We start from the raw sequence: 22,818 nt of genomic DNA, 5'->3' as shown, positions 1-22,818 counted from the left end.
CAAATCCACTCAACCTTACAACGTTCTCTTTTAGCAGTGAGATGCTGGTTCTTAACACTACTGTACCATGGAGAATACGTTTGCATTTATACTCTGCACCTGGTTGCTGGGCATGTTTATCAAGCAATAAGCGCAAGTACTTGTCAATCTGTACAGCTGTAGGGTGTAACGAAGTTAGTTTGGTTCTGTTTATCATACGAGGGTTTCTCTTAGTAGCAAACAGAGATGGATGCCTTCAGACTGACACGTTGGGATGGCATACGACGCAGAGGTGATCTGATGCATGTTCTTGGGACACCAAAGAAGACTGTGTAATATTATCGTCAGGTCTATGAAATATCCAGTCTAAAATATGACCATGTTTATATGTGAGTCTGCTAACTGTTTAAGGTTGAAAATGTGAATAGAATCTTCAAGTCTGAATCGTATTGATTGTCAGGACAGTTAAAGTGAAATTTTCAATCTCCAAGAATAATCAGGTTGACATCTATCGAATGTCCATATTCCAGGAGGTTAGAGAACTGTTCCAAGAAGAGAGATTCGGTTAGCTTGTTTTTTGGATTAGGAGGAATGAATTAGAGGTATAAAAAATGGACTGACCATTGTTCCATTGTGAGTGAGGTATGGACCAGCTCAGATGATGTGTGTTCGAATTCGAAAGCTGTAGTATAGTTAAGACGGTGAATTATGGAGTTCTTTGCGATGACAGCAATTCCACCTCCACTGAAGTGGCGTGGGAACGACTTGATGGAGCAACTGGAGGGTGTTAGATCCACACACTTTAGATGATTACCTGATTTTTAACTATGTTTTTGTTCGGGAAAAGCCATCAGTATCTTGAACATTGAATATGGAGGACATTTTGAATATCATTTTGAATAACTTTTAAAAAAAGTATTTGGAGTGATGTCACGAATAGTTTCGTGATATCGAAGCAATAAATTGAAGATATGTTCAAATCATTAAAATTGCTTATAATTATTTAGAAAAATACCATCGAAACTAAAAAAAATATATTCGGGTTTCTAAATGCCCATCACAGCTTCGTTTTGATTATTTAAACGGTAACAAACAATCCTGGCTGATAATAGTCGATTCTAACCGGTTCCATATTCTACAATAAATGCGATCAATACTTTTTATCAAAACTATCTGCATAAAATCATATCTGTAGGCTCTTTGATTTGAATCGAATAATTATGATGGTATTTGTTTATCTGGATTTATATTTTTAGCTAGGCTTAACCGTTTTTATGACAAAAGTATCACTGTAACTGATGGACTTGTCTTTGAACAATATTCCTGGCATCCATCATCCGCAGCCATACCTTCTAGATTCTCGTAGCATATCGGATTATTCCGTTACAATTCTTCATTATTTTTGGAGCAATAAAAATGTCACCCTTGTTTTAATCAGTACGTGCCCCACGGTAGTTACGTTAATTGCAAGATTAGTTTTTATTACATTAGCTTCAAGGATATGTAAAATTTAATAAGGTCATAATAATAATAGTAATACTGGATGAAGAACATTTACAACCTAAATATGACACGAACAGGTCGTAACAACTTCATAATAACATCCATTGATAGACGCCTGAAAAAGAAAATTAGTGACACGTTCCCAGTTTTCTTTGGTATATTTCTGGTGATAGTCTCTTCCAGAGGAAATGGTAAGTTTGCCATCTAGTCTGATGTTTTCAAAATTCTTTCTATTGATTCTGTGCGCATGCCCCACATTTTTAATAGTCTTTTGTTAATTCTAGTGTCAACGTAACCAAACAATCTTCTACGCACTCAATAAAATCCAAACTCAAAACATAAGTGATTGATATTGGCTTCATATTCTTGTCTTGAAATATACTTGTTTTTATTATTTGCTTTTGGTTTCTATTTTTGCCATCTCGTAATTTAGAAACGAGAGTATGGATGACATTAATTTTGTTCTGTTTTCATTCAGTTTCTTATAGCTCGCTTTGTTCTAAATCACAAATTAGAATTTGCAGCAAAATTATTATTAAACCTTTTTCCCATGTGGGTTTATGTGATTCTGTCTATTAGGCAAGTATTTGGGATATGTCAATTTAACTAATTTAATGTGTGGTTTCCTTTTGTCGCAATTAAAAGAAAAGACGTAAATGCATTTCTTTTGCTTTTCTAGCTGTATTCTAGCTGTATTGACGAAGTATGATCGCATTCATATGCAAGCAGAAATGTCACATTTCTGAAAGAGTAAGTTCCAGAAAGCATGAAAACCCTGAAAATTTCATTACAATTCGACAAAATCCAAGTTGTTTTGACAAAATGATCCCATGAGAAAAGGGAATTGTCGATGTGGTTTCGAAAATTCGAATTTCTTTTTAATATAGGTCTTAAGCATTGACATCGTATCTTAAATGGCCGTGTGACATAATATAATCTCTGTTCATTTGGATCAAATCTTGATATAGGCCCAACTGTTGGCTACATTCAACGGTTAGATTGTTACTTTTTCCAGCACATGTTTGTCTTGAATATCTGACCAAGTGCAAAATTCTTTTTGTTTATCAGCATGTATATGAAGTCGGAATGTTATTTAAAAAAACTGTAACTAGTTGAATACCCACAATTAATTTTATGATAAAATATATCACCATGTTGTCATCCTCAGATTACTAATCATTCTATCACTTGTTGAGACAGAATAGAGAAGAAATTATTCTGAAGTGTGGGCCACCAGACCAGTATCCAGCTACCAACAACGTGTTTCGCTCACGTGAATAGAAGTGCAAATTATATGGAAATAATTTCTTGATGAAAATAACTGCTATTATACCCCAAGAGCAAACTTATGTTCATGTTTCTTAATGCCTCTAAAATTTATTTTGCGAGTTGTGGTATCACGTAAACACTGTCATAATTCTGAAGGGAATTATATTTATCACTGCATGAAGATTTTACTTTTAATGAATATGCTGTTTTCTAAAAAAAAATGGGTTCGCCGTACGAAGAGAAATATTCGTGCTCCATGAGAGACGGACAGAAGACACATATTCGTTCGTATTTCTTAATATTAATTTATCTCACCTGTTTTGTCATAGAGGAGTGATTAAAACTGCTAAGACGTACAAGAGCGAGAGTCAGATAAGTGATATTTAAAAAAAACTATGACAGATAATGATATACTGACCTCTGGATGAAGCAGCTAAACTGATATGCGATATTTTTATAGCAAGGAATAATGTTTAATCTTTTGTACAAAAGATGAAATGTTAATTTTCATCTTCAATCTCTTACGACTTCTACAAAGTGCGAGACTGTATTACAAAAAGAAACTGATTTATTTTATATACCCAATATTTATATACCCAATATTTTCTTCATCATCAGATCAGTATAACAATGATATTGGCATATGAATGTTATATATTTTAGTAACGTAGTTGATACCCAGGAAGGTTACCTATCACCTTCTCCAAGTGCCATAAAAGTATTGGATTTAGGCTGTTCGTACATCAACCTATTCACGCCTACTGGTACATGAGCACATTAAATACTTGGAATTCATTCGGAACGCTCTATACATTTTGACACATGATAGAACATTTTGGATTATTTGGGATTTATTTCACAATACTAAAAGCTCCTTTTAAATTTTCCCTTTGTGTTCTAGGGAAGTAAATTATTTGTTGAATTTTACAAAACCTCTTGGTTTTGCTTCTTTCTGTTACATAGTTTTAGACCTTAGAGTTGTAACATTACTCAGTACCCGAATCATGCTGCCACGTAACTGACCGCTAGACTATTTTAAAACAATCGGCTCCAACCTACAACTTGCCGATTATATTTCTTCTTCCTTGAATGAAATATTATGTGTGGAGAATGCCAATTTAAATTTTAAATATTTTAAAATTATTTTCGCTCTATTACAATTCGCATCAACAAGATGGCCGCTATCGCTTAACCAGCTTGAAGCAGCTGTTCCGTTTTTTGTGCCGTTTTCATGATATATGTGCTTGTTGCCTGTCTTCGTTTACGTTATTGTGTTCATCGTGTATTGGCTGTTCTTTTCTTATGTGTTTCTTCATCTCCTTGTTTTGGAAACGAGAACAATTAGACTTTTTCTCAGCTGTCTTGCTCCACTGCTACACCTTCCTTTATTTTTGAACAAACCGCCATCACATGATACTCGCCAATCAACCCGTTTACTACTCCTTGGCTCTCCACACTACATTGTGCTCTAGACTAAACGAACTGGGAATACATTCATCATTACCTAAATGTAAACAGAAGCGAAAAAAGAAACGTTGTTTCAAAGCTGGCCGGCGTAGAACAGGAAGAATAATTCCAGTTATCTCCCTTATGCCCTTTCCGGCTCAACAATTTTAAAATTCGACCGTTAATTTAGATAACCTAATTCAAATCCCTATTAAATCGTCAACATTTGTGTCAACTATCCAAGAGATACCTTTGCGTATTGCATTATTCAATTCTCAATCAGTAGGACCGCCGGAAAAGCGCACAGAAATAGTTAATTTTATCAACAACTAGAATATCGACGTCTTTTTCCTGATAGAAACATGGCTAAAAACATCAGGCGATGAGCCCAAGTGCGCGGATTTTACACCCACTGGTTACTCCATCAATTCGTTCCCCCGTAACTCTCGCGGAGGTGGAATTGCTGTCATCACAAAGAATTCCATGATCAAACGTATTAACCACACCACAACATTCAATTTCGACCACACATTGTTTGAACTAGTCCAAACCACACTTACACTGGAGCAAAGGTCAGTCCATTTTGTCGGCCTATACCACCCTCCTCCTAGTAGAAAAAACAAGCTGACTGAACCTCTCTTTTTGGAGCAGTTTCCGAATCTCCTGGAGTATGAAAATTCGATAGGTGGCAACCTGATTATTCTTGGAGATTTCAACTTTCACTTTGACTGTCCCGGAAATCCAAACACATCAAAACTCCTAGATTCCATTAATGTTTTCAACCTCAAACAGTCAGTTAACCAACCTACCCATAAACATGGTCACATTTTAGACTGAATTCTTCATAGAGCTGATGATAATATTTTACGGTCCTCCCTGGTATCCCATTAACTTGCATCAGACCACCTCTGGATTATATGCCATCTTGAGGTATCAGTCCCTAAACCTCCACCTTTTATCTGTACCTAAGAGAAAGTTCCGTATGATAAATAGAACCAAATTAAGGCACGACATCCAAGCAAACCTAACAACTTGCTTACCTCGTACAGCAGAACAACTCGATAATTGCCTGCGTTCATTGCTCGACAAACATGCCCCAGCTACCAAGTGCAGAGTATCAATTCAAAAGTGTTCTCCATGGTATAGCATTGTTAGGGACCAGCTTCGCACTGCTAAATGAGACGGCCGTAAAGCTGATGGGCTTTGGCTTTCCACCAGACTCACTATTCATAAGAAAATCTATGAAGCCGCTAAGAAGAATGTCACAATATAGTGCTTAGATCCAGTGTTGCCTTCACTAACCGATGTTATTAATACCTCTCTTTCATCCAGGGAATTCCCATCATTTTTCAAAACTGCCATTGTAAAGCCTCTGCTGAAGAAACCAACACTAGACCATAACAATTTAAAAAACTATCGCCCAATTTCTAATCTCCCATTCATATAAAAAAATCTTAGATAAGGTTGTTTTATCCCAGTTTGTATCTCATCTTAATTCAAACAGTCTTTTTAGCAATGTACAATCTGCATATCGCCCTTGCCGCAGTACTGAAACTACTCTTCTAAAAGTAGTTAATGACATTCTCTCTGCTTTGGATAGCGGAAAGATAACAGTCCTCACCCTCCTTGATTTGTCTGCAGGATTTGACACAATAGACCATGGTATATTATTTCACCTTCTCCAGCATGTATTTGGCATTCATGATACAGCCTTACTGTGGTTCAAGTCCTACTTGGTCAACAGGACAAAACGTGTGTCCGTAAATGGAATACACTCCAGCCCAGTTGATATATCTTGTGGTGTTCCACAGGGGTCTGTTCTTGGAACTGTTCTCTTCATTCTGTACACTCAGTCGCTCTCAAGTGTCATAGATCATTATCCAGTGTCTCACCAATTGTACGCTGATGACACTCAAATATACAAATCAAGCCACCCAATTGAAGTTGATGCTACCATCCAAGGTGTAGAGAGGTGCATTTCTGATATGAAATCATGGATGACATGTAACAAGCTGCAGATGAATAATGATAAACTGAGGCAATTCTGATCACAACACAAAGGCTTTCTCATTCACATCCTTTACATCAAACAATAAATATCAGCAACACCAACATTAAATTCACACAATCAGTACGAAACCTAGGTGTTAGACAGTACTCTCACATTGCACCAACATGTCATGAACATATGCAAGGCTGCATATCTTGAGCTGAGACGCATCAGTAACATTCGCAAATATCTTTCAGTTGATGCCACTAAAACACTTGTGTGTTCATTAGTACTTTCAAGACTGGACTATTGTATCTCGATTCTGTTTGGTTCATCTCAATATCTACTCCAGAAACTTCAGAAAGTTCAAAACACAGCTGCTTGGATCATACTTTGAGTACCACGATCAGAGCACACCTCCCCGATGCTCTGTACCCTACACTGGCTATCCATTCGATCCAGAATCAAACACAAAATTTGTTCTCTGTGCTACGTTTCACTGTCGGACTCTAGTCCAACATACCTCTCTGACCTCACCCATGTGTACACACCAACAAGATACTTAGGCTCCTCTTCTGACAATCGTATACTCATTATTCCCACTATGAAAACAAAGTCATATGGACAGCGTTCTTTTGCATACCAGGGCCCAGCAACATGGAATGAGTTGCCCACTGAACTTAGACACAAAGACACAGTGATCCAGTTCAAGAGTGGTCTGAAAACTCACTTTTTTCGACTGCAAGAACAAACTTAAAGACCTAATAATGTTTCCTACCTTAAATATTTTCAGCATGTTTTTTATGTTTCCTAATTTTATGGTGTTTTGTTTTTGTAATCATAGCATTATATATGTTTTTTATGTTATAGGTGTTGTCTAATGTTGTAAAGCACTTAGATCTTCCAAAGATTAAGCGCTATACAAAGTCCTCATTATTGTTGTTGTTGTTGTTATTATTATTATTATTATTATTATCTTGAACTTACTGCATGGTAGTCATCTCTAAGATTTTAAATTAAACTAAAATTGCTAAATCAGAAATGACTATTATTCTCAGAGCGGTACGTGCCTTTCTTCTCTGACAAGCATTGTGTTTCTACTATATACATCTCGTTGCAAATACACCAGAAACAAAAATTTACATAAAAGACAAGGATAATTAAAAGCAGTACAGATGAAGGTGTTACAAATAATCTATTAGTGACATGGGCGTGTAAACGCATGACGACAATGACAATGTAAAAATAATATTATAAAGTCTGAAAAAAAGCATTATATACTTAGACAAATTAATCATGGTTTGTAATGTATGCGAGACACAGGAAGAGCATATCAACATACTCACAGTAATGAAGTATTACACGGAAATATGTACAGTTGAACTGACAGTATATAAGGGCATTGATTCTTATCAATTTATCCGTATCAACGAAACTGTCCACGTGATAAGTAAGCATGAAATTCGGTATTTATTTAAAGCCTTATCTTAAATATTTACGCACCACCCATAATAAATTTAAAGGTATTAAAATGTTATAGACAGTTTTAACAATATTTCTTGAAACCTTTTAAAAATAATAACTGATGTAAAATCTTTATAATCTAAAACATATCATACATTAAAATGTTATCATACGAAAAGTTATTTCAAACACCTTTCTGTGACGCTACACTATACTACAGGATGCTACACCCGCCAATACTAGACTACACCATACACATGAACTTAAATACTAGTAGTAGTAGTAGTCGTAACAACAAAAACACTACTACTACTACTACTACTACTACTACTAATAATAATAATAATGATGAAATCAGAATTACCCAAGTCGGTTGCCTCAATGTGTTATTGGGAAAGGCGCTTAGCTCCCATTTCCTCATGATAAATATGAATGTATATTTTGTGATTGCATGTGAGTCAGACATGTAAGTATAGTTATATTATTATTATTAATGAGCCGAAAGTGCCGTTGAACTCCACAATAAAAATTTAAACCGAGCACAGAAGAAAACATACATTGTAATTAATTTCAACGAGGTAGGAGTAGTAAGAGTACACTCCTGTAATTAAAAACAGGTCATGTTTAGTCGAGCCCCAAAACATTCACATTCATGTTTTAACTGACACTTAAACATACAATAGTCACGTTTGGTTTACGAACCCATTACATTAATGACCACTATAGTTTGAACACATTAACACTATGACGTGAAGACATCTTCACATATGCTCTTCGGTACATTCATAGGGTTGTTTCAAACTTTCAAATATTTTGGACTTTTGCTATTTTTAGTGAAGTTTTACAAACAAGAAATTGGTTGTCTAGTTTCAGTTAAATAAATAATTTTAACTTTTAGCAGTTCCCATAATGTAATACATGTATTCCTTCTATCCATTAGAATTAATTACAATATATAACGTACATACTCGCTTTTAAGTCGAGTCAAACTGCAAACAACAAAGATCCCGATCTGCCATAGAATAATGTTTGTTTTACTGAATAATCCAAACAAACTTGCATAGACCCAGAACTGCCGGCGTTTTATGCGACGGCAGATCTGGGTCTGTACAGTTTGCAGTTGGACTCGACTAATAAGCGTCTATACACAGTAGTTTATAATGTGCTTATTGAAGTCATTGTCTAAATACATAGTTTAATGGCCAAATTGAGTTTATTTAGCTTAACCACAGGTACATGATCCGTGTCATATCCAGGGCCTGTCCAAGGGTTTTTGGGGCCCTAGGCGAACTATGACTTTGGCTTCCACCCCCACCCCCCATAAACATTCACTTCCATCAGGCCTTGCGTTCATGGCGACCTCCTAATTGGTCTATATGGTTCGGGCTGGCCCTGGTAATATACATTTCTACCTAGTCGAAGCAGCAATAAATGGAAGGATATTCTAAACGCATACACATTTTGCAACTAAATGTACAATTTCCTTGATAAATTAACACGAGCTTAATTATGACATATTCATGACAGTCGAGGCACGCTCCTCTTTAGTAGCCGTTTGTTGATGGCAGTGGAATATTTTTATTTCTTTAAAACGTGAAAAGATTTATCAAAATTAGTAAACATAAATGCAGCTTCTAACTTTTCCTTTCAATAGTTTATTTATCTTTTCCACGTTGATATTATACAGCTGCAAGTCAGAATCATTCATTTTAGTTATTTGATTTCTGCTTAAAAATGACAGTGTACACCGTGTCAGCACGGAAAATAGTTAATTATGTAGGTATATGAATTGTGGTGTATTTTCTTAAATCTTATCTTCAAGATCTTTTTATTGGTGTACTTACCTTTTACTTTGATGATTTAAGTTGGATCAACACCATCCCACTTTGACAGGCTTACTCATCCTAAATTGGTAACTTTTTCATCCCTGAGTAGCACTAAACTGACCCACATTAACCCATGCATCTAAACACGAACTTGGCCTAATTCCCGGTAATTTATGCAAAATGAGACAAGCACATGAGTGCAATATCACAGGAGTACATCACGACCACGAAATCATAGTGAAGTCAAAGTTTAGAGGATTTAGTCGTCATTCGTGTTTTATGGAAGTGTGCATATTTTTCGGTAGTCCATGGTGAAGTCAAAAGTTTAGTGGTCATCCGCGTTTTATATGAAGTTGTGCATGTATTTCGGTTGACCATGGTGAAGTCAACGGTTAGTGGTCATCCGTGTTTTATTGAGGTGTGCACACATTTCGGTTGTCGTTGATTAGATGCGCGGACACATATATCAGCACTGAACGCAATCACCTCATTATTGACACATTGGTATTTATATTAAGAAGTAAAAATGAGATATTTAATTTTCAAACCCAAATAAAATATAATATTTACCTAAAATCTACATAATTGTGACGTTGAACTTAGCCATGTTTTGTTTTCTCTTAAATATTACTTGAGTTCTTGCATGCATATATTACCACAATGCCATAAATACAGCCTTGGCACAGTGAAAGTGTTCCCGGATTCTTTTCTTGCTCTAATGTCACCGAACCCAAGTTTGTGCCTATTTATGACATCACCTTACTAAAATTGCACTTGCTTCAGGTAGAACTGTGTTTAAATCCTTTTAACATCTGACTTCCGTTTTCACTTATTTTTGGTACGATTGTTCTCGAATTTTTGGGGTACTGTTCCCGTTGCTACTATTCTTGTATTCTGTTTTATCATGATCTATTACCTTAAAGTTTTAACAGATAACTGGTTCCAATTATATACCACATACTCGTACCTTTTCCTTTCTTTTATTATCTTATATTACTTGACATCATATCGGTGTAGTACGATATTCAGTGCAATGCATTATATTGCTATCAGCCATTTTGTATTTTATTTGTTCATGGGACAGTTTATAATGTTCTCCTTATTCTTATCAAATTTATTTTCTTTCCATTGAATACTGGTAGAGAAGACATAACGCTCACAAGAATCCAAATTAAAATGACTGTCCTTCTTGCTACCAAACAAGTTATGTTTGCGTGTATCTAATAGGGCCCTGTCTTTGAGTTCATGCTCGCATTGACTGTCTTCGAAAAGGTGCAGATTTGCCAATCAGGATCAAAAACTTAAAACAAGTATGAACTTGTATTAAAGTCGTTGAAATGGAGTGGGGGGATTTTTCTTTATTTTTAATTAAGAATGCATCGTTTAAGGAATCAATCTTCGTTACCTTCTAAACGGTCCTTCCACCTGCTTCATGACAGGAATATGCAATTATTAAAAATCAAATAAATTATTTCTCTGTCTAAATGATTAAAGGTGGTGATCAGACGATTTGGTCTTTTTATTTTCCTTTTCTATATAAATAAAACAATAATAATTAAACACAAGCTTTGCAGAGTCATTAAGAAATAATTTCTCAACGCTAATCTGGCATTAATGTTGTCACATGAGGCACAAGTAAGACTGAAAGAGGCGAAAATGAGCACACCTAGAAATATAATTAATTCTTTGCGCATCCAGCATGCTAAACCTAGTTCCTGTCTTGATTTTTTTGTTTGGCTATACCATACATTTCCAAGTGATGCACTAGTACAATGCCCCCAAAACAATTACGACTAGCAAGCGTGTCAAGAACGTTGTTTAATCAAGAGTGTAGTGTGCAAATCAAACAGTGAGGAGTGACAAAGTGCAATGTGCAAATTCAACAGTGAGGAGTGAAAAAGTGAACAGTTTTCACTGTGAGTCAAATGTTTTATAATACGATTTTAAAACAATCTAAAATCAGAAACACAGAACCAAAAAATAATAATTAAAAAAATAATCAGCAATCACAATCACAAGTGCAATGCAAACTGAAATCAAAGATAATATTCGCATCGCATTTTACTATAAACATATTATTGAAGTAGAACCGATAGTTATTTCACATATCAAGAACTAGTTAAATTAGAACAATGGATCATAACAGTTTTATTTCTTTTTTTTTTAAAAAAACAAACAACAAAAACCAAAGTAATCTCTTTTAAAAATAAGCAGTCTCTTAATATTTTTTATCTCTTCTTAAAGAGATAAGTAATCATTATTTTAAAAAAAAATAATCTAAATAAAAATTAATGGCATCGGCTAAAAGAAAATAATCTGTATAAAAATTAATGATATCGACAAAATGAAAATAGGGACAATGTACTTTAGATTCATTAACTATGATGATATATTTTCCCAAGAAACATGCTATCTGTTCAATGATTTAATGATATCTTTTTACAAGAAACATGCTATATGTTTAATTTAATGATATCTTTCTCTAAAAAACATGATATATGCTTAATGATTTTAGTTTATATATCAAATGGTGTAGCGCTATTGTATTTAAAAACGAAAGTGAAGAAGAAAGAACATCATAGATAGCTATTTGAGAAAGCAAACAACAGTGTAAGCTACGGTGTAAAATGTTTTTAAAAATAAATTTTCAAGGGACACACTTTCAGATCTAAATCAATTACATATATATATATATATATATATATATATATATATATATATATATATATATATATATATATATATATATATATATATATATATATATTGTTATGTATATCTATTATTTTTGCATGTTTTATTCATGACCATAAATTGTAGTAATTGTCTATAGCTACATTTTGTACAGAGGTACAGGTTACATTTTAAGATCTTAAGAGTGTATATTGTTAGGATCTATAAATAGTTTTTAACGCGGGTGTTTACGACCATAAATAATGATATCAATAATCATACTATACTACTACTACAATTACTACTACTACTACTACTACTACTACTACTACTAATGATAATAATAACAACCTGTTGTCAACTTTGGAGTTGTTCTCATTGATTGGTGAATTCCTAGAAGAAATTCAGTTTATTTCCCTTTGGATTGGTTAGGTCACAGGAATAGGTATTTCTATTGATTGATTTATTGATTTTTACGGAGCACCAACACTGTTAGGCTATTTAGCGCCATACAAATGGTTATATGTATGATCATTTAAAAATGATAAAAGGTTTCATATCGACCAGCGATATCAAAACCAAATAGTTGAAAGTAAAACGATAAGACGGGAAGGGTAATATATAAAGCTTCCCGATCAATGCGGAATGTAAATGGCGTATGTTAGTAAAGACAGATGAAAAGTTATGGAAAATATGGGATGGTATATACATGACATTAAAACGCTCAAGGTATGGCATAAAAGTTATAGCTCAGAGTAAATGTTTACTTGTTTTAGGAATTTTATAACACAAGTGATATTTATTGTATCAACAAGTTCCTTCATGTCATGCACATTATAATACTGATCGCGCGTATGTTGCAGGTCGAAACACTCTATTATAAAGTGCTTAACAGTGAGTGGTTCATTGCAGGAAACGCACTCTGGTGGATCTGTGCCTTTTAGTATGTGGGAGTGGGTTAGATATATATGTATCATAAATGCCATTTGTTTCATACGGTTATTCCTGGCAAAGGGAATATAAACAAGTACGTCTCTTCTCAAATCAAGATGAACCCCATGCATTTTTTCTTTTCCGGATTAAATTTCTGTATTTTGTAATTATATCCACACAAATAATACAAATGCTACATAAAGATATTCAAGCCTGTCGACTTTCTGAAAGGTGAGGGGATGGGGGATCACCTCATATGGCTGCAAAGGTCTGCCAGTTTTCTCATAGCTGGGAATCTGGAGTTGTCCAAGCAAATAAACAATAAATCACATGCATAAAAATAATAGTTATCTGCGTTATTGATAGCAGGAGCTTTTAACGGCTTACTTAGATTTATGAAGAAGAATATTATAGAACAGAACAGAACTTCATTGATTTTCACGTGTGCAAAAAGCACATATTGCAATACATAATTGCATACAGAATACACTGTTACATACATGAATGAATAAATGAATTTATAATGGCAATAGAAACATGTGCACACATAAATCATTTATGGTTGTTGATAATAACAATAGTTTAAAGTAACCAGTTATTAGAATATATCTAATTTCGAATTCATTCATCTTCATTTTTAGACCAATTTTAATATTTATTTTTCTTTTAAATCCGTTTCCTCTAAACACAGTTCCTCGGAGGATTCAAAACGATTTGAATGTACAATAATTCTAAATATATATATTATCTTGCTGTGATTTTTGTAACCTGGACACGATTAGATTTTCTTGTATTTTTCTTTGGGGGGATCTATATATGTCTATAATTTATACTATGTCTAAATATTTCAAGATTACGGTTTTGAGAAAATATATTAAAATGACTACACATCTGTACCGCTCGGTAGACAGATTTGTCGACATAACTCCATGGATGAATAATTATTTTCAAGCGATTCACTTAATCAGAGAAAAATGCAGAAATTCTAATTACCTATAAAAAAATACTAGATCAGCGTGCATAATACAACAAATCAAAACATTTAGGAACAAATTACTGTATGAATTAAACCAACAGTACTACGATTATGCATTGTTACGAAGACGTCATCGCTCCAGACTGAATGGACTTTGATGTGACAGGATATTGTAGCGAATGTACCGTTTTCAAAATAATACACATTAAATGAATCTTTTGACTAAATCATATTTCGGGACTTGTGTTATTTAGGTGGCACGCCAATAAAGCTAATAACTGATCCTCACTTTATGAAAATATTGATCACGATGTTTCTTCAAATCACCATAGTGACAATGTTTCCAATGGAAAGGTAAAAGAAATTAAATATCCCGTTTTAAAATATATCTTTGATTTTAAACAGAACTCAGCTTCTTTATGTGTAGTGTTTGTATCATACGACAAGACATCTTAGATGGTTGCACATGTATCAATATATAAATATTTATGAATGTTTGAAAATTTGTCTAGACAAAAGGTAATAAAGAGAAGGCATACGCCTTTTCGAAACATAGTGCTAATCAGAAGGCCAATTTAAATAAGAATCATGCAACTTAAAATACAAAGAACGAGAAGTTTTAAAGCAGAACTAAAGTTGAATATATGCCGTAGTACGCTATTTAACTAGAGCTACTAGCTACCTGTACGTCACAAAGGGCCCTGCTCCCAACATTTGAGTTGGCATGACCTTACACGGATGAATTTGGGAAACAAATTTAGGACCATGCAGTCAAAGATTAATAGTAAAGATGTGTGAAAAACCAAAGTTAGGAAGATGGATAATCAGCAGGCACAGCCCACTTAATAGTTTTTGGACGCTGGAACTTGAACTCATTCTGTATCTCATCATTGCAAAGCCCCATGCCAAATTTGGTTGGAATCTAACAAACTTTGGTCACTTTATGCTACATATACCAAAGTTAGAGGCTGGGAAATCAGGTGTCATAACTTATGCAAATTATGTCCTGGAATGTTGGAAGTCAAACTCCTTTAAGGTCTCATCAATATAAAACTGCAAGCCAATTTAACTGAAATTCATTTTTCCTTGAAAATAGTATCATGTGGAAAGCAAATTAGGTGTTATGAGAATTAGGGAGCATTGTTAGCGAAAATCCAGTAATTTTCAGTAATGTTATCATAAGGAAACCAAACTGTTTACGCCTTATTAAACTATTTCTAACTTTAAGAAAACTTGAAAATAAAATGTTTTGATGGTTGTCCAAAAACTATGATGTATCATTTTGACAGAATTTCATAGATGATATCTACATCTGTTTACGTATTAAACATAACGTCTTCACGCAAAAAATTAAAAATAACACAATGTCTTATAGAGGCAGGCACGGAAGAAGGTTGCCCTGTGGGTTGGAATATGTATAAGGATAACTGCTACAAAGTGGTACCCGAATATGCTGAGTTCAGCAATGCAGTCGGTCGCTGTAAAAGACAGGATGCGTCGTTGGTTTCTGTATCGTCTGAACAGGAAAATCTCTTCCTTACCGATCTTAAATCAATGTAAGTGTACAGTATTTGTTTTATTCTAGCTTTGTATTTCTTTTCTTATTTCTGCATCCAGACTAACGAGTGAGTTGGAAACAATACCTTTGATTCACATTTCATCGTTGAAATATGAAACCAACATATTTCAAGCCGAATCGTTTTAAGTGAATAACCTGCGTCTTATAGGCGAGAATATACTCTTTCTTTTTTAATGGCTGCCTACTACACAATAATGTCTGAATAACTGGTAAATGCTTAAAACGACAGTGATCTAGGCAAGATTGTATATAGTCCAGCCTTTTGTCCACGTTGTAGGCGACGCTGCTCCATTTGTTTGTAAACGACACTGCAGTAACATGCAATGAGAATAAAATCATACATTTCTGAAGAGAAAATCTCTGTTTCAGGACCTCTAGTGTCAGGTTATGGAATCTCACTTTTCAAACTCGGTTCAACAGTTGCTTCTTTGCTGGACTCCCAGGTTATAGAGGATTGTGGCCATGGACTTCCACTATAAAAATATAATATAGAAAACCCTGATACATCCGATACGTATGTGTTTTTTAAATTTCATTATACAGATATAACTAAGACGTGATCAGATGTAGAGATAAACAAACATGGACCCAAATATATAAAATGCAAACAGCCCATTCGCATTGAATCTTGTTCCTCGTACACTTCTCAGCTTAATATGTATGGGGTAAAAGTCGTACATTCCGGTATCACCTGCAATTTGTATTGGCATAAACATGAAATTCTGATCTTGAAGCAGATCGTCTGTGCAGATTTATTGCGATGTATGGAATTAATATATATCACTTTGTTTTGCGAAATATGTTGCTGATGAATGTACTTGCAAAAGTTTAAACAAAATTAAAAGCAATACTATAAAGCATATGTATTTAAACGTTTATATCTGAAAACAGTATCTTTGTAGATCTATATAGCATGTATACCCTTTTAAAGCTCTGAAGACGATACATTCTGGATTGGTTTGAGACATGAAAGAACCCATCTCCGCTGGTTGGATGGAGCGTCAGTCACGTGGTCAGCCTGGAGCGGCGTAAACGAACCCTCCATGTCATGCGGTCTGATGGTAAGGGGTCGATGGATGGCTGACTTCTGCGGACATTACCATCAGTTCATTTGCAAGAAATCTAGAGGTATAAATATGTTTTTTTTTTTACTTGATACACTGGATTTTGAAACATCGCTACTGCACTGTTATAAACTATCCACAAAGGATGTAATAATGATTTTATTTCATGATATATGTATGCTTTACCTCTGTCTCTTCAAAACACGCATTGTCTTATGTATATTATGTGTGCTCACTATCTCTTTATTATTAGTATTTCTTTTGATGACAAAATTAATGTAGGTACACGGAAAGAAATGATGAAATTGCCTAGCTAGTAGTAATGTTTTGCCAAAGTGTTCTATGACATTAATTATAGCTAATTTAGGTGGAAGAACATTTTATGAGCATGTTTGGGTAATAATGACATTTGTAATCACTGGAATCAGAATGGGCTTTTTCTGTTCAGTTTAATGATATGTAGTGCTGGGTAATTATTGGTCCTTTATGTGGAGATTTTGATACTATCGCAAATAAGAAATTAAAGTAGACACACTTCAGGTGTACTTCAAACATTTCTTCCTAACAGAACGTAAATTCTCCGATTCACAATTTTGGAACAGATTTGACGGAATAAAAAGCAGCGTTAACCTATTGGAATCAAGTGTAACGGGGTTCTTTTCCCTCCATTACTGGGGTGGGGGGGGAGCATAACAACCATATCATTATGGTTCAATGTCAAATATTTTGTAACCTTAGAACGAAAGTGAGAAAGAAAGAGGCAGACCTGCCAGGTGAATTCTAGTAGATACGACTGCTGAAATCTTTTTCAAGGAATCAACCCTTTTGTTATCAAAGAAAGGGCTTTTATAAGAGACATACTTCTCACTCACTTCATGTGTTTATTGTACAGTGCGTGCAATAATGCGTTCAACCCGTGCATATGGTCTAATACAACTATTAATATCTGTGACATTATTACCCTTTTTAAAAATAATGGCTCCTGTCATTTCCTTGAAGTGGAAGAAACAATAAGAGAAAATAACTCAACATGAAATGAAGAATAAAATATTTGATTCTTCCGTGCAAGTAAATTACTACCAAATCAATATTTGATACATCGGTTATTGTACAGTGCCATTCAATAATATGAGCAACCCGTGCATATGGCCTACCTACCGAATTACCTTATGTATCCAAAAATATTAAAACCATATTTTTATATGACATGTGGTATATATATATACCCATATGAGTGACATATGGTTGACAATGGGAATTGTTTTAATTTATAATTATTAATAGTTAGAGACATAAGTATTATTATTATTATTAGTAATAATAGTAGTAGCAACGGGGAATACGATGCTTCGCAATTGTGCTCAATGAAACTGACAGCGCATTGGATATCGTAGATAAATGATATGACAACAATCATCGATTCAGCTCTTCACAACACAAGGGATATTTTAGTTCTTAAATTTTACAGCACTTTTCAAAATAATATTTTCTACTAGTTTAGTTTAAATTGTTTTTATATTCTTCTTCTGTTCCTGAGGCCTTTTAAAGTGCTTTCGGTGATATTTGTGACAAATTATGTAAGTTAGGATTGTAGTGCTCATACAGGTATGTAAGTTGCAATGTTAAGTTCAAGATATAACAATGAATTGCCATATGTTTTCTTGTTTCTATCCATTGCATCTACATATGTGCAAAAAAGTGAACAACAAAATCGCGTGTTCTTAAAGTATAGATTAAGTCTTATTTTAAAGTAGTATACATACGCAAATAGCAGTAAGGCACTATATCGGTTCTTTTGACCATATTTCCATAAAGTAAATCTGAAAAATAATAGATATTTTGGTAAAATTATGAAAGTAATTAATCGAAAAGGTTTTTACTTTGTAGTAAATTAAAAGAGAAAATTTTGAACTTTGTTCCTAGCCAAGTTATGCCAATTTGTGACTTAGAAGATTGGAAATATGGAACAAAGGAAAGGAATCGCATTTTTCAACCAACGTGATCGCGTATCAAAGATACGAAGATCATGTATAATGTATCGCGTATCCAAGGAACGAGGATCAAGAAGATGCTGGCAAGGAACTAAATGGTACATGACACTGATAATCAAGGATATGGAATGACAAATTCTTTCTTAATAAACTCTTTGTCATCCTACTCCTTATAGAATGGAATTCGGAGACGTCCTGCTTGCTTGGATGCATATTTTAAATCCGGGTAGTACATCGATAACCTTGTTTTGTTATTATGTAATTTGGTCATTATCTCAGAAGCATATGTCCAAAATTAATCGCCTCGTGTTTATTGCCGCTAATTTGTAATCTAATTAAGCCTTGTGAAAAAGATTGAAGAATTGTACTTAGTGTCTTTCCATGAATTTGTTTTCAAAAGAGTCAGCACTTTACGGTGATACAGGTTTGCAGAGTATCTAGAGAAGTAAATGAGTAGTACATACACAGGTATAGGAATTTAAGATTACCGTGAAACATGATTGTGTACCTTTATGGGACCCAGGGCGGTACACCTCAATAAAAAAAATTTCGATTTTTTATTCCTCTGGGCCCTCACTCACATGTGCTTGACATTTAATCATTCATATCATAAAGCAGTTACTATCATGATCATATTCATGGCTTTATTTATCTCAAAAGTGTAAAATACTCGAATTTATCAAATGACTACTGTTTTATATACGTTAATATATTCATAAATAGAGAATTTATTCAACGAGTTTCGTAAATTCAGCCTTAAATCATGATCCATTTGAGACTAAGTTTATCACATGGATTTTATTTAAATGGAAATAGTTTAGAGACAAAGAAGAAAGTTCTTTCATACTGTCTTAGACGATGCATCTTTCACTGTTTCGCGTAAAATAATGTTACCATAAGTCGGTTGAATTAATAAGTGACATTTAAAAGTAGATATAATTACAACTTATAATTCAAAGAGCAATTGTACTTCAAAATCAATAGAATATTTGACACAGACAGCGTTTAAATTTATATGACGTCACATAGTTGGTTGACTCTGTTTATGTTAGTTAAGCCACATACCGCTATTGCGATGAGATTATTTATAATGTTGTGTTAGTTCCACTTCTAAGCATGCAAATTATCGAACATTCATGTGAAGAGACGATTACTGGATGCAAAAATTCCAGATTTATTAAAATGCATTGCGACCGGATATTTGCATTATTTGATTTTTGAATAGTGCAGTAGGCATGGACAAATTTTATTTAGAGTCGACATTGTATCACTAAATAAAAAAATGATATCGTTGGAGCTTCTTTTTTTTACCGCGTAACAGAGATGCTGTGGTTGGATAAGATTCTGTCATTTGAGAGGCCTGCATATGTCCACATTTGTTTCTAAACAGAGGTGAGTTTATTTATGGCAGTAAGTTTACATTTAAATCACGCATGTCATACAGTGTGGTTCGCGTTACAGGTCCCCACACCCCTCTATTCATTCACATATACACTTAGTTGTATTGATAATGAGCCCCTAAAGGGTAAATTGGCATATTTCAACAAACATAACCTATGTTCACAGTGTTCCTTGGATAATTGACTTGAAAAAATGGACAAAATGTTGATAGTGAGAGTAAAAAAGAGAAAAAGTTTCAAAAGGCGGGGTAAGGAAACTTCACAAGGTTTCGGCAAGTGAGTAAAGATAATACTTCGCACGAATTTCATGGGTTTATTTGGATCAATAAGAATCATATAAAGTGATATGTTGTCATATCAAAAATATGAAACTGCACATACTACATGTAAATTGTACCGACTGTCTGAAAACAGACTTTATTACACGTGTTATATTTCATTTATCACATAGTCGGTACACGTTCTAAATGGGGATTTCTGCATTCAGTAATCAAACTTTCAATTGAATATCGCAACAATGGAATGGTTAGTGAAGTATTAATGTAAACATCATTCGTCTACTCTACCCTAACCGGTACATCACATACATTGGACATTCTGTGTTGAAAAATGATTTCTTTTTTCATTGTAAAATGCCCTGTTTATTCCGAAAGACACTTGTTCTTTGATTTATGATTTGCCAAAAAAGACAATTTACCTTCAAATGTTAATAACATCGTTTGGGACTATTTTTACGAACAACCAATGAAGGTGCATGGTCACAGTCATAATGAACAAAATTATTCCTTCTTTATCACTAAATAATTTCCAATAAAATAAAACTCTGTGATAAAAGCAATATGAAATAATTTAATATCAAATTGATGAAATTTATTAAACTCACCAAGGCTCGCAAAAGCTGGACATTATTCAACTACTTTCATAAGTTCAGTATTAAATCATTATCCATTTGAGAATCTCTGTATATGTTATAGCGCATCATGACGTGTTTGCAACCTGTAATAGCAGTTATATTGGTTACAGCGAGAGGAAGAACAACCTCACAAATATCGAGTAATGAGCAGAGTTTTCAAGGTATACCGAACACAAGTGCCACCAGTTTTCAAACCTTTACAACGGCAACATCGACAGAGATCTCCCAGCCAAACAGACAACTACAGCCTACTACAGAAAATGTCAGCATCCGAATGGAGACGGTAAAGCCCAAGAAAAACCCTGGCAGAACCAGAAGCGACAATCGAGTATCTTCGATTGGGATCGGTAGTGTTGGGGCATTCGTACTGATTGCGATAATCGCGTGGATCATAATTCTAGATGCAAGCAGCTTGTACAGGGATTTAAATGGGTTCGCTAAAAGGGTGAAACGTCTATGTGAGCGAATGTCTGACATAAGTACATGTAATATTTAGATCATCATAGCTGAAGAACAGTCATTTTAGTGTCATCTGAAATTGATTTGGCTATGCGCATGGACGATTTTGGTCTTTCATGTGGAATTGTTACATTGGTATCTCGTGTAAACGTAATGGTTCATATTTAGATTAACACTTCCTTATGACAGAAATTATTGCCTAATGTTTCCAACGAAGGAAAAACTCCATTATAATATGTCGTGTAATTAATAGGAAGCATGCAATGGCGACAAAAAGCGGTCCTACAACAGTGTGGTGGACATTACTCTTATGTCTCGACAAAGCTATGGCAACAGACTCCGAGCACCGTACTCATGATATTTAGGTAGAGGAGTTTTCGTGTATAGTGGACCTTTTTATAAGACTCAGCACAAATGAGTTTGGACGGTTGCCAGTCAGACGTCATAATGCTGAGTCTAAGATGGGAATCAAAATTTTCCTACAAGCTCTAGGCCCCGGAGTCACGAAACGGTCTGAGCACAAATGACTGAACACGTGCTCAAACGTAAACAATTTTTATCTGCAATAACTTAGTTCCAAGTGATGTTTGAAAGTTTCACAAATAGTGTTGCTTTGCTATACATGAAGGTAAAATTGCAGAAATATTTAAGGACTTTAAAATTATTTTTGATATTTGGAGTTGTAAGCCAATTTTAATGTATGTTGATCGCATTTTCATTACTATGGAGCGATGTCTTGTGTGGCTTTATACTCATCGTTTGTATAATTAAGGAGTAAGATTTTATGTGGCCTTATGATCAACATTTTCATAACCACCGGGCCAGGACTTTTGTTCAAATGTAAGATGCTATCAATTGCATTACGAAAAAGACTCGTTCATCCGATATGACATTTTCCTTAATTATGCGTGTAACACAAACAAATTAAGTTTGACAAAATTGTACTTTTGCCTTTCTCAGAGCGACGAATAAAGTTTCTTTCAAATGGTACTTTAATATAATTCTTTTGTTCTTGTAAAGGTCCTTCATATTCCTGTGGGTTGATACATAATGATTCTTACAAAAAACGCCGACCCACAAAAATGATATTTCGGTAACAACGTAATTTTTTTTTATCGAGAGAGAGAAGGTCGTAAAGAAAACTAGAGAATGATATAACGGGAAACCCTTCTGAAATATGCAACAGAAATTTTGTTTTCATTTTGTCCAAGTAATGTCATCCAAGCATATTGCATGGAACACCATACATGAATATGAGAATAACCACTTTAAGCACGTGTGTTTTAATGGTCCATCGTTTCAAAGATTCAAGAATATAGATCATTCCATTAAAGCCGCCATTTTGTGACAAAT

General features: G+C 34.3%; 1 protein-coding gene across 3 annotated transcripts; it reads left to right on the top strand.

Annotated features, from left to right (window-relative positions):
- Window positions 1–457: 457 nt before the first annotated feature.
- On the top strand, window positions 458–22,448 carry LOC149801481 (uncharacterized). Of its 3 annotated transcripts, none has more exons than XR_016420656.1 (4): window positions 458–1,673; window positions 15,435–15,615; window positions 16,008–16,766; window positions 21,117–22,448. XR_016420656.1 is itself a non-coding variant. In XM_089955628.1 (4 exons), the coding sequence occupies exons 1-4, from the start codon at window positions 1,523–1,525 to the stop codon at window positions 21,500–21,502; spliced, it is 915 nt and encodes a 304-aa protein (XP_089811754.1). In that variant the 5' UTR covers window positions 458–1,522; the 3' UTR covers window positions 21,503–22,448. The 3 variants fall into 3 exon arrangements, 1 of the variants encoding a protein (XP_089811754.1); XM_089955628.1 differs by having other exon boundaries at window positions 16,570–16,766; XR_016420657.1 differs by lacking the exon at window positions 458–1,673 and adding an exon at window positions 11,262–11,393 and having other exon boundaries at window positions 16,570–16,766.
- Window positions 22,449–22,818: the final 370 nt, after the last annotated feature.

The sequence above is a fragment of the Sinohyriopsis cumingii genome, chromosome 4, assembly GCF_028554795.1.
Source record: "Sinohyriopsis cumingii isolate HCF-2022 chromosome 4, ASM2855479v2, whole genome shotgun sequence".
Classification (NCBI taxonomy): domain Eukaryota; kingdom Metazoa; phylum Mollusca; class Bivalvia; order Unionida; family Unionidae; genus Sinohyriopsis; species Sinohyriopsis cumingii.
Note: the sequence above shows the minus strand (reverse complement) of the source record. Positions and strands in the feature narration are given on the sequence as shown.

Coding starts and splice junctions, on each gene's coding strand:
- LOC149801481 (XM_089955628.1), top strand. CDS start 1,523: ATGAAGAACATTTACAACCTAAATATGACACGAACAGGTCGTAACAAC. Junction 1,674..15,434: donor AGTCTCTTCCAGAGGAAATG/GTAAGTTTGCCA, acceptor AATGTCTTATAG/AGGCAGGCACGGAAGAAGGT. Junction 15,616..16,569: donor CTTACCGATCTTAAATCAAT/GTAAGTGTACAG, acceptor ACCCTTTTAAAG/CTCTGAAGACGATACATTCT.